We start from the raw sequence: 11,309 nt of genomic DNA on the forward strand, positions 1-11,309 counted from the left end.
TCACATGGAGGCGGGAGGACTGGGTGCAGCCTGTGTCATTACCTGGGATGGTCAGCTGGAAAGATTCTAGCAGCAACTCGGGGCTGTCTGCGGGAGGGCAGCACCACCAGGGTTAAAATTGTCCATCTGGGTTTTTTTACACTCCACTCCATGCACTGTCCTCACCCAGCTATTCCACATCTTTCCCGCAGTGCTGGAGGAAGTGCACATGGGAATGAACGCTTCCAGAACACAGCCACGCTTCCTCCTGCCAGCAGACTTACCTTAAACTTCCGAAACAACTGCTCTATCACTTGTCTGGTCCTCATCTGGCTGTTGATTCTTATTTTGGTTTCTAACCCAAAAGCCGGAGTGAAAACTGATGTCTGGGAACAAGAACAGCAACACCACGGCCTGAGCCTGAGGCACACCTCACTGGGCAGGGCTCCCTGCCCCTCAGGTGACAAAGCCAAGCCTAAAATTTCCTACCTCGTGGTTGTAGAAGTGGCCATTGATAGAGAACCTGTGAGTTTCTACTTCTGTCCTGGTGATGGTGGGGAGCTTGGTCCTCCTGCGCATGGCCGCGCCATCGCTGCTGCTGCGGGGCAGGGTGGCACAGTCGAGCTCCTGCTCCCTCCTGGACCTGAGAGTGTGACTTTCATAGCATGGATAACCTGGACAGAAGAGAACCACACATCCTGTGCAGCTGCCAGCACCCCCAGAGGAGGGAGGCTCTCAGTGAAGGGCTTCATTTACTGTTTACTATTTATTATTTTTGGGGTGGTGGAGTGGGAAAGGAACAAGGCAGAGGCATACGATGAGGAATAGGCTGCTTGCAGGGCTTGCAGTTTGCTGATTTGCTCCCTTGGGAATGATTTCTTGGATGAAAGCACAGCTCATCGCCACTGGCTGTTCACCAAGTCACCTGCACAGCCCTAAGCAGCCCTAGGTGGGTGTTTCCCCAGCTTGCAGGGCATGTGACACACAGCAAAGAGATTTCCCTTGGCTGGCAGGGAAGGGCTGATGTGTGAGAGGCCTCTTGCACTGTCACAGAACACAGAATTTTTGGTTAACCTGAGAGCACCAACACTAACTTTGCTCGAGGTCTGGCTGCTCCTCAGTAGATTTCAGTGTATCCCCGCTGATGTGATGGAGGTCATCAAACTCTCCCCAGCGAGTCATTCAAAGACAAACACGGAGTTACCATTGACTGCTCCTCAGTAACTCCTCAGTGACTGCAGTTTATCCTGTGGCCAGGGGTCATGTCATACATTCCTATCCCTGCTCAACATACAGACTTCAGCATGGTCATTTTAGTTTAAGTCATAACAAAATCATATTAAAATATGGTATGACCAGGGATCCCAAATGTAACACATCCAATGTAAAACCTGTTGAACATCAACCAAGACACAACCTAAACAACTTGCAGTAATTCCTGATCTGTTTTACAGCAACATCCTGGATTAATTACACTCAGACTACCAGGCAGGCACACAAAACACACATATTGTTGTTTAATAGTTACAGAAGAGTTACACAGGTTACACTTGTGCTGTCCAAACCAGCTGTGTATGAGAGCAGGAAGTTCCATCCAGCCTTTCAGATGTCAATATTTCCATAAATCATTGCCTAAACTCTTCAGCATAAGGTCTTCATCCAGTTACTGCTCTGACTGAGAATAAACCAATTTGTAGTGCAATATGAAAAATGAATTTCATATGTATATGTTTATATAAATATATATATAAAAAAAGTTTCATGTGCAATTGCTGCTTCCCTGGAAGAAGTGCCCAGGATGGAGCTATTTAATGCTGTGAGGGGATCGGGGCCCCAAAGATACAATTCTGGCAACATCCTGGCAGCTCTGTAGGGAAATAAGGGTGGCACTGGCCATCAGCAGAGGCTTCAGACGTGACAATAAAACAAACCTTGGGCATCCCGAGGCTTTCCCTGCTTTCACTCACGTGGCAGCGTTTGGTTTTGGCATTTTTGTTCCCTCTTCTTTTAGCCATTTCCATCCCAGGTAGGACCTTCCCCGAATGGAAATAAAGATTAAATATTTTGACGGGATTTTGAAAAACAGAAGTTTTGCCATTGGAGAGTGCGATGTGCGGGAAAATTGAGGGAGAGGAAGGAGGGGATCAGATCTCGCCTGGCAGCTGTCAGATGAGCCGCACCTTATTGGTGGCAGGGAAAAAGCCGCTGTTTGAAACCCCCTAAGCTCCCAAGGCACGAAGGGCAGGAAATGCTGAAGGCAGAGCTGGGAGCGCACGGTCAGTGCCACCTCCTAGGCCAGGGGCGCTCGTGGAGCCGCCCGAGGACGGGCACGTGGAGGAACACACAGGCGGCCGCTCTGGCTTCCAGAACACCGGGGGCACCCGCAAAACACCGCTGCTGCCGCCGTTCTCCCGGCAGAGCCCCGGCTCTCCGCGAGCGGGCTCGGGGCGCCGTGCCCGGATCCCCGGCGGGGACGCCGCGCTCGCACCGCGCTCCGTGTCCGCCAGAGGGCGCCCTGCGGGGCCCCGGGCCCGATCCAGATCCCGATGCCGCCTCAATCCTCCCGACGAGGGAGAGGCGGCACAGCCCGGGACCCCTCGGCAGACCCCGGCAGGACCCGAACGCCCCATCCCGGCTCCGGCTGTGGGCTCCATCGCCCGCTTACGGTCAACCTCGTCCCGGCATCGTAGCAGGAGCGGGCATCGAGTCCAGGCTGGGCTTTGCCCAGTCCTCAGCCCACTCTCAAGCCCAGTCCGGCCGAGAGCCGCAACCCTCCCGCCGGGGCAGAGGCAGCCCCGCCCCGCGAGCGGGCACCGGCAGGACTCGGTCTCACAGCCCCGTCCCCAGTCGCGGCCCCGCCGCAGCGCTCCGGGCTCCGAGCGGTCCCCGCTACACGGGGCCGGGGCTCACACAGCGCCGAGCGAGGGTCCCGGGACAGCGGTACGGGGGGGCGGGGCCACAGAGTGCGGGCACGGGATGCTCCAGCGGGACCGCGACGGCGGCCGGAGGTCCGGATGCCGAGCACTGCTGGGGTCTGCCGAGGTCCCGGGCGGTGCCGCCTCTCCTCCGTCGGGAGGATGGAGGCGGCAGCGGGCCCGGGATCGGTTTCAGGCCCGGGATGGCCGCGGGCACGGGGCGCTGCCGGGTGCGGGATCGCGGCCGTTTCCGTGTGGGGCCGAAACCCCGCAGGGCGCCCTCTGGCGGACACGGAGCGCGGTGCGAGCGCGGCGCCTCCGCGTGGCCGCGGTGCAGGGGGCGGGGCCGGACGGCACAGGGGGCGGGACTAGCTCAGGTGTTCAGGGCGGGCCCAGCTCAGGTGTGCGGAGCCCCAGGGCGGCTGCGCGGGGCGGGGCCGAGGTGATTTAGGCCCCGGAAATCGCCTCGACCGGCATTTGCTCACTCAGTGCACGGTGCGGACGGGAGCTCCCTGTGCGGGCTCCGCAGGTAAGGCGCGGAGGCTTCGGCCTCCCCTTCAGTCCCTCTCTCTACCCCTCTTTCCTTCTCCGCGTATTCCCTTTCTTTCTCCCCCTCCCCTCTCGCCCTGAAACGCTCCTTTCCTCTCCTCCCAAACCCCCCCCCCCCCCACTCCTTCCTGTCCGGTCCCTTCCCCGCTACTCCCTTCTATTCCTCCTCTCTTCACCGTTGCTCTTCTCTCCCCTCGGCCTTTCCCTTCCTCTCCCGCTTCCCTCCTCATTCCGACCCCTCTCCCTCCCCGTCCTCACCTCCCCCATCTCTCCTGTCTCCCCGTCCTCCCCTCTCCTCCTTTCCTCGCAGCCGCAGGGCTCGGGGTGCCGGGCAATAATAAAGCCCTGAGGGCCGGAGCCCGGCGCCCCTGCCCTCGCTGGGACCCCCACACGGGGCCGGACCCGCTCTGCGGGTGCCCCATTGCAGTCCGACACACCGCCCCACACCGCCGGGGCTCCGGCTTTCCCAACATCACACTGGGGGGGTCCTGGGGTGGGGGGGGAGGTGTGGGTAGATTAGGCTGGACCCCCTCCTCCTAAGGGGGGAGTTGGGAGGGGCCCCCTCCGGAGGAGAGGGTCCCCGGGGGAGGGGGCGGGGGCCTGGGGGGGTAACCCCGCCTCCAAGCCCCGCCCTCTCCCCGGACCCCTCCTGCGGACGGGGTCCCGCCCCGGCCCCCTCCCGGGCACCCCATCTTCCGGACCGGGGCCCGGACGGAGGGAGGGGGGGTGGGGGAAGCAGAGGGAGGCACGTCACTCTGCAGCGTGAACACACAATAAAAAGAAAAAAAGAATCGCCAGACACACGACCGTCCCCTGGGGTCCTGCACCCTCCCCCGCCCTCCGGTCCAGAGGAGAGGGATCCCCGGGCGGGGGTCGGGGCGGGACCCAGCCCGCAGGAGGGGTCCGGGAGAGAGGACGGGGCCTGGGGGGGTGGTGGAGGTGGGTAACTCCCCCTCCAGGCCTCGCCCTCTCCCCCGGTCCCCTCCTGCGGAGGGGGCCCTCCGCGACCCCCCCCCGGGACCCCTTCCTAATAAGAAAATTAGAAAAATAAACTCTGCAATACTCAATTTATCAGGGAGTCATTCAGGGTGAACATTGGCTCTGCCTCTGTATTACAAGATTCAGCATCAGCTCATCAAATTCACCAACCAAGGCTGGGGAAACAGTGTTCAAAACAAAGGAAAAGTACAATGAGTACCTGTATCAGCTGAGCACAACACACTGGGATATAAAATGTCATTTTATGGAGCAGCTGGTCTGTGAGTATTTTAAGGGGTTTTTAGACCAAATTTTGCACAGACAAAGCCAGTATCCATTGCCTGACTTGAACTTCACCTGAGCAGCAATGGTTGCAGACCTCCCATACCTGTAAGCTGGGACAGACAATCCCTCAGCACTTACCCACCAGATTCTGGCTTCATGCTCCAGTGTGTGCACTAACACGAGACCTCTCAGGGGCTACCAGTATCAGGTGCACATGGAAACACAGGGGGATTGTTTGGCTCTTTTCCTATACATTTATATACATCAATTTCCCAGTCCTTGTATAGGAATTGTCAGTTCCCATGAAAAAGAGCAGCCTCCTTCCAGCTCCTCAGCCTGAGGGCCAAACAAAGGTGCTACAAACACACACCTTCCTGCCCAGCAGAGACTGTTCAAAGGCTCTGCTGTCCAGTGACCACCATGGCCTTTGGGGAATCTGGGATATCCAGGGCAGCCAGCCACAGCCACTCACTGAAGGCACAACACGAGCCATCTTGCAATGCTAGCCTCCCTAGGGAAGTCCATCCATTACCTTTTACTGGGGAAAAAGCCCACATTCTCTGTTGACTTCAGGGTTACAAAAGAGAGTATCTGCTTCTCATCCTGAGTCTTTAATCTGATAGGATGCCGCACGCCCCAGAATATCGACAGGATTCCTTCAATGAAGGGGGTGCTTCCTTCTTGCTGGAGAAAAACAGGGAAATAGTCAGTGCTGTATAATAATGGAGTAAAAATAATCAACTAATAATAATCTGTCTCCCCTCAAAGTAACAGGACTACAATGAAATTACTGAGGCTGACACAGCCCTGGAACAGATTACCTGGAGAATGTGTAACCTCAGTTTTGAGCAATTTCCAAAACAGCCAAAGCTGCAGGCTGACCTGATCAGTTCAGGAAACCAGTTCTGGTTTATTACATTAGATGGAACCTGTCGTGCAATAACAACACCACAGCGAGTGGAGCTGGAGTCCAGTGCTGTGAGGAGAAGAGAGCACTAATTTGTGATGTCCAGATTAGTGGAGTTTCTCACCCCTAAATCCTTACCTGATTACATGTCAGTTGCAGATTCTCTTGATCTGAATAGTAAGAGTTATAATTCTTCAGAAGAGAATTGAGCTGCTCTCTAGAATAAAGATCACAATGAAAAAAAAAATTTAACATCACTGTAAAATGTGGCAGGGTAACACCCCATAACTGCACCCTTGTATAGGTTTATTAATGATCCATACATCATTTTCTGAGAGAAAAGTTTTGCCAGGCTACTGGGTTGCTCATAATTTGCTCCTTTAAAGACCCAGAGGAAATTAATTAGTCAGCCTCACATGATGTTAATAACACTGCCCCAGCATAGCTCGTACTTTGCACCTCTGTAGCAGTCATGAGGGGGAAGCAAACAGAACAACATCCACATGCACCAGTGCTGCAGGTTGCTTTAACTAGGCTGCACTTGGTTTTCCCTGCATGCTGGCTTCCATTTAGTCCTCATATTGCTGCAGATACTTTTCCTATCTCCAAACATCTACAGGATGTCTAACATTTCTATTTCTCTCTGCCTGAAACAAAACAGCTTTGCACCATGTCTTTGCTGAGAGGAGAAAGGAAGGAGATGAGGAGAACCTCTGCCAAGAACGAGGAGCCACGGAGACAAAGCCAGCTGCAGCTCAGGCTATGGAGGGCTGAGCAATGACAGAATTATTGAAATGCATTTAGAGGCCATGAGAATGAAACACTGTTCCCCACACCATTTAAAGATGGCTCAGACTGTAATTCAAGCAAGCAATTCCCAGCAGCAGAGGTGGTTAACCATGGGGAACAACTGCATGGAAGTGTACAAATCCTTCCTTGTGGACTAAGGATTACAATGGTTCCATGTCCTGCCTCACAGTGAGGTGTGAGGACACTGAGTTTGTTTCCAAATACTGCCTGTTATTTCCATGTTTGTGGGAGCTGTTGGAACAGCAGGCCCATAGATGGAACACACAGCACCCGCAAACTCTGCAGCACACGTTCCTCAGAGAGCTGCTGGAGCTGTTCACAACTCATGTACCTTCAGAAATACTATTACAACTCCTCCACCAGTTTTAAATAAAGAAGTGCCTCAGAAACCTGACAGCCCAGCATGGGGACAGGCCCCAGGAATGTGGCTTTCCCCTGGGCCCAGGTGTGCACACACCAGAGAGGAACCAGGGACAGCCAGGGGGGCAGGTACACATCCAGGCTGTGCCTGGGGGAGAGGGCCGTGCAGAGATGAACATGGAGAGCTTTCCCTGGCACACCTATCCCTCTCTCTCCACTTAATAAACAGGACAGTGTCCTGTTGCTTCAGAGAGCCTTTTCCCATGGTGAGAAGGGAAAAGATCAACTGGGCTTTTACCTAGCAGGTAACATGAGGACAGGGGCTGCAGCACTAAACTCAGGGTTCATTGCATTCCCTGCTAATTCTGTGGATGTAAATTATTTATTTTACATTATTGCAATCCCACACACAAAAAATATTTTTAACTACCTTTATCAACTGGATTCTAAACAAGGATTCTCAACATTAACTTACTTCATTCTTTAATCCTCAGAATACTGGTGGCAAAAGCCCTTCCTTGCACTGGGTTGAGACAGCTCATTCCAGGTTCTTTGTGTCTCTGTGAGGGACCACATTCAGGCCATCCCACCAAAAGGGAATGCAAGGAGGTTTGGATGTGAATCAGAAGCAAGCCCAGCTCTGATCACAGAACTGGCTACAGACAAGCAAGATGAAGCACGCCTTGGCCTTGTACACAGGCAAGCTCCAGATGCAGCTCAGGATTACCAGGCAAGTAGGAGATAGATCTGCAGTTCTGTCTGACAGATGTTGTGACAGACCTGCTGATCCTGCTCCAGAGGTGCTTCAAACTCAAGTCTCTGCACTTCACAGCATTTGGCAATCACTTTATTGACAGCTGTTATCTCACAGGTTTTTTCCAAGTAGGAAGTTGGGAAGGTGAGCTTCCTGAAGATGGATTAGAAATACTTAAGGACTTGGGGCACACTCTGAGACTCACCTATTAATCTTAGTCTATGTTGACTGCAAAGGCAAATAAAATCATAGACTAACAGCAGTTAGTGGTCTGGTAAGGGTAATCTCTGAAACAGGTTCTGTTTCTCAGAGCAAGCCCTCAAGATTTCCACAGAGTTTCTTGCCTTGTCTAGAAAAACTTGCCATTACCTTCCTCAGAAGTTTGCATAAGTAGATCTTTCAGGTTTCAGCCTTGCATTACTGCAACCAACAGTGACAAACCACACAAGCAATTAGAAAAGCCCTGAGGGAGAGATTACCAGCAGCTCACTCTGACTTGTTTGTCCTTTGTAGTAGAAACATAAGAGAAAAAAACCCATTTTCCTTCTTTTTGCCCCAGAAGGGAATACGTGCACCAGCCTAGTTCCAGGAGTGGCCTTACTGTAACACATCTTCCTCCCGCCCTAACCTAGAGACAGATGCCATCTCTGCTGAGTTTGGTGTCTGGAAAATCAGCAGCTGTTGTGACAACAGCCAAACACAGCCATTAACAGAAACCAAAGCCAAGTAACTGGCAGAACAACTCAGCCCAAAAACATAACATGCTCTGCAGATTCACCACTTTATCCAGTAGCAAAAGCAGGATACAAAGGAGCTGCAAGGTCAGGTGCCCCAGTGGTGAACCACAACAGAGCCCAGGCTGCTCTCTGGAAACACCAACCCAGGACAGCTCACCTGTGCTCTCTCCTGCCCAAGCCCTACACACAATCCCTGAATATTTATGGCAGTTTTGCTGGAGAGGTGTTGTGGTTTGTTCTATGTTTGTTCAGTTTTCCCCCATTGTTGTGTTAAATGGTTCTGCCCGAAGTTTCCAGCAAGTGTCAATCCCTGTACCCCTCCCACGTTGTCCTGGTTACCCCAATGTATCTCGTTTGTTCCCCTCCCCTGGCTGCCTGCCTGTCATCCAGCACCCCTGCCTCTTTTTCCAGAAGCTTCTGGCTGGGGTGTTGGGTGATTGGATCAGGGGCCAGGGCCCCACCCGCAACTGTATCCCATTGGTTGTTTGCTGTCGTCAATCTTCAATGTATCTTTTGTACCCCTCTTCTGATTTGTTGTTCCCAACCCCGCCTATTCCCTATAAAACCTGAGGTTTTTCCCTGCCTCAGGGCTCAGACTTCAGCTCCCCGACCCATCACCACCCCTTCCAATAAAACCTCCGTCCCTCAGAAGATCTGAGTCGCCCTTTCTTCAAGCGCCCTGCAGCTTTGGAGTTTCTACCCGCGGCCACTTGCCCCAAAGCATAACATCGCTTGAGCACAGGGTCTGGGTTTCATGCCTGGGCAGTGCTCAATCGGCTGGAGGTTGGCTGGACACTGCTTCCCTAGCCTGGGCATTCTTCATCATCCGGCCACTGCTCCAGAGAGGCAGCAGTTCAGCCAGCCAAATCATCCCACAAGCTTTGGTCAGCTTGCCCCATCAGCAAGATTGCAGGATAGAACTGGAAGAGAAGCAGTGTAACAGCAGATTCAAGGTAGAGATGAGGGATGACAGTCTGGAAATTGCATTGGAAGCAAGCCTGAGTGCATATGGAATGTCAGTTGTTCTTGAAACACTTATTTCCCTTGATGCAAGGTGAAGAAAATTTAAACCATGGCTGTCATGCAGAAAGGTCTCAACTGGGATGCACATTTCACCACAAGAACAGGCAAGTACATAGAGGAATAAAGCCCCAGAGACTCTGGTTCACCTGATACATTTCCAAAGGCTTCTGCATGCCAAGTTCACACACATGAATTACCTCTGACACAAAAGCACTGCATCCCAAATTAACAGCAGCATAAAGGGAACAACTCTTGAAGAGAAAGGGAATGATGCATCTGCTGCCTGTGTGCCCTGGGCAAAGCCCTGACAGCCTTCCTTGGAAAGGGAGAAACCAGCATTGCCCAGGCCACACAGGAAAGCATCAGGAGTCAGGAGTTGTGCTCTCCTGCAGCAAAATAAATTCCATTGCAGACCCATCCCTGGCTGAGTCCACAGGTAGTTTCTTTCCCATGGGAGGACTAAGAGCCATGGGAATGAAGAGAGGAGAGAGAAGAGAGGCTCTTTCCAGCTCCTGCACTCTTGTCACCAGGCAAAAAACAATTCCCTAAGAAAGGGGATGGAGCTAAAGGCCAGGTGGCTCAGAGTTTGGGGCAGCAGTAGGAAAAATTCCTCCCAGGGAGACTGAACTATGGAAAAGCATCCCACAAATGACAGTTAGGCTGCAATTCTGAGCTTTTTGTACAAGTAGGTGAAAGAGACACTTCCTCTGACCACAGCAGAGAGCTAGCAGCCCAAAAGTCTTTCTGCACAGATACCCTGCCATCCAAGGCTGCCAAACCCCAGGCTGCAGACAAGCTGAGCTCAATTCTGGAACTTAGGGTCAATTCCAACAGATCTCCAGGACAAGAACGCCTTCTTCCCTAACTCGTAATTTTATTTCAGAATCCTCTAGAAGGGCTGCTCTCCTTAAGGAACAAATCCCACAAACCCTAAGGCTTAATGCTCTGTTCTTTTGATTCCATGTGAAGGCCAGCTCTGCTCTGTAGACAGCTTAAGCTAAGTGGTAGGGATTGCTGTGGCTACAGACTCAGCTGTCTACAGGATCCCCTGTCAAGGAATATATGTGGAATCACTTGAAAGAAAGCAGCAAACTCATTAAATATTCAGGGCTTTAATAATTTACCTGGTTATGAACTTCTCTTCATTGATAAAAACAGAAGGCAGATGCTGTGCCTTCATAGTCACTTTCTTCATTTACTCAGAAGAGATTAATCTAAGCAAAAGGTGAAAAAAAAGTAAACGCATCCACTACTGCTACTACAAAGGATGGAATAGTAATCAAGCACAAAGCTTTACTTGGCTAAGTGACACAGGCTGGGACAATCAAGCTGAGGGCTCACTACACCATATTTTGACTACTTCATACTTAGCCTTAATACCCAAGTATTTCCCACTCCTAGTAAAAAAAGCCATAAGCCATTCCCATCAAGTGTATAACAGCACCTTAAATCCCAAGCACTACATCTACCAGGACTTTCTCAAGCAGTTTTAGGATTTGTTCAACTCCAGGATTATGCTGGAGTTGTTAGCAGTCTGAGACAGCAGCCCAGCTACTGGCCAGGATCCACGCATCCACTATGGCCAGAGCATGACCGCTGTGACTCTGCCAAGCATCCCATCCAGATTCCTAAAACTAGGCAAGGGAAGGAGTGGTGATGGTCAGCAGTGTCCTGCAGCACACCAAGGAAGCAAGGGGAATAGCAAAGAGAGAACAAGACAGTAATTCCAGGGAGGTAGCAATACAATTTACAGATTTACACACAGGGATTCAAGCATATTATGCAGGCAATGAGCCAGAGCCACGAGACTTCAACAATTCATTGCTCAATAAACTTAATTATGGAGTCTAGGCTCTTTCCTTCACCCTCAGGTACTAGAATAAAAGGAAGACTGAGGAGTTAACTGAACAAGTGGCATCACACATGGCTGGGAAAAAAAAAAACCTCAGAGAATCCCATGAAAAGCAGTAACATCTCCAAAGACTACACTGGAATTCCACTTCCATTTCTCT

At 52.0% G+C, this 11,309-nt stretch overlaps 1 protein-coding gene across 1 annotated transcript; it reads right to left on the minus strand.

Annotated features, from left to right (window-relative positions):
* Positions 1–10,492, minus strand: LOC129120401 (ras association domain-containing protein 6-like). Its single transcript, XM_054632992.2, is given in 6 exon segments — positions 1–365; positions 469–653; positions 1,074–1,195; positions 5,239–5,390; positions 5,752–5,830; positions 10,422–10,492. Coding segments are annotated over 6 exon segments (813 nt in total). The 3' UTR covers positions 1–161.
* Positions 10,493–11,309: the final 817 nt, after the last annotated feature.

Source organism: Agelaius phoeniceus, chromosome 4 (assembly GCF_051311805.1).
Source record: "Agelaius phoeniceus isolate bAgePho1 chromosome 4, bAgePho1.hap1, whole genome shotgun sequence".
Taxonomy (NCBI): domain Eukaryota; kingdom Metazoa; phylum Chordata; class Aves; order Passeriformes; family Icteridae; genus Agelaius; species Agelaius phoeniceus.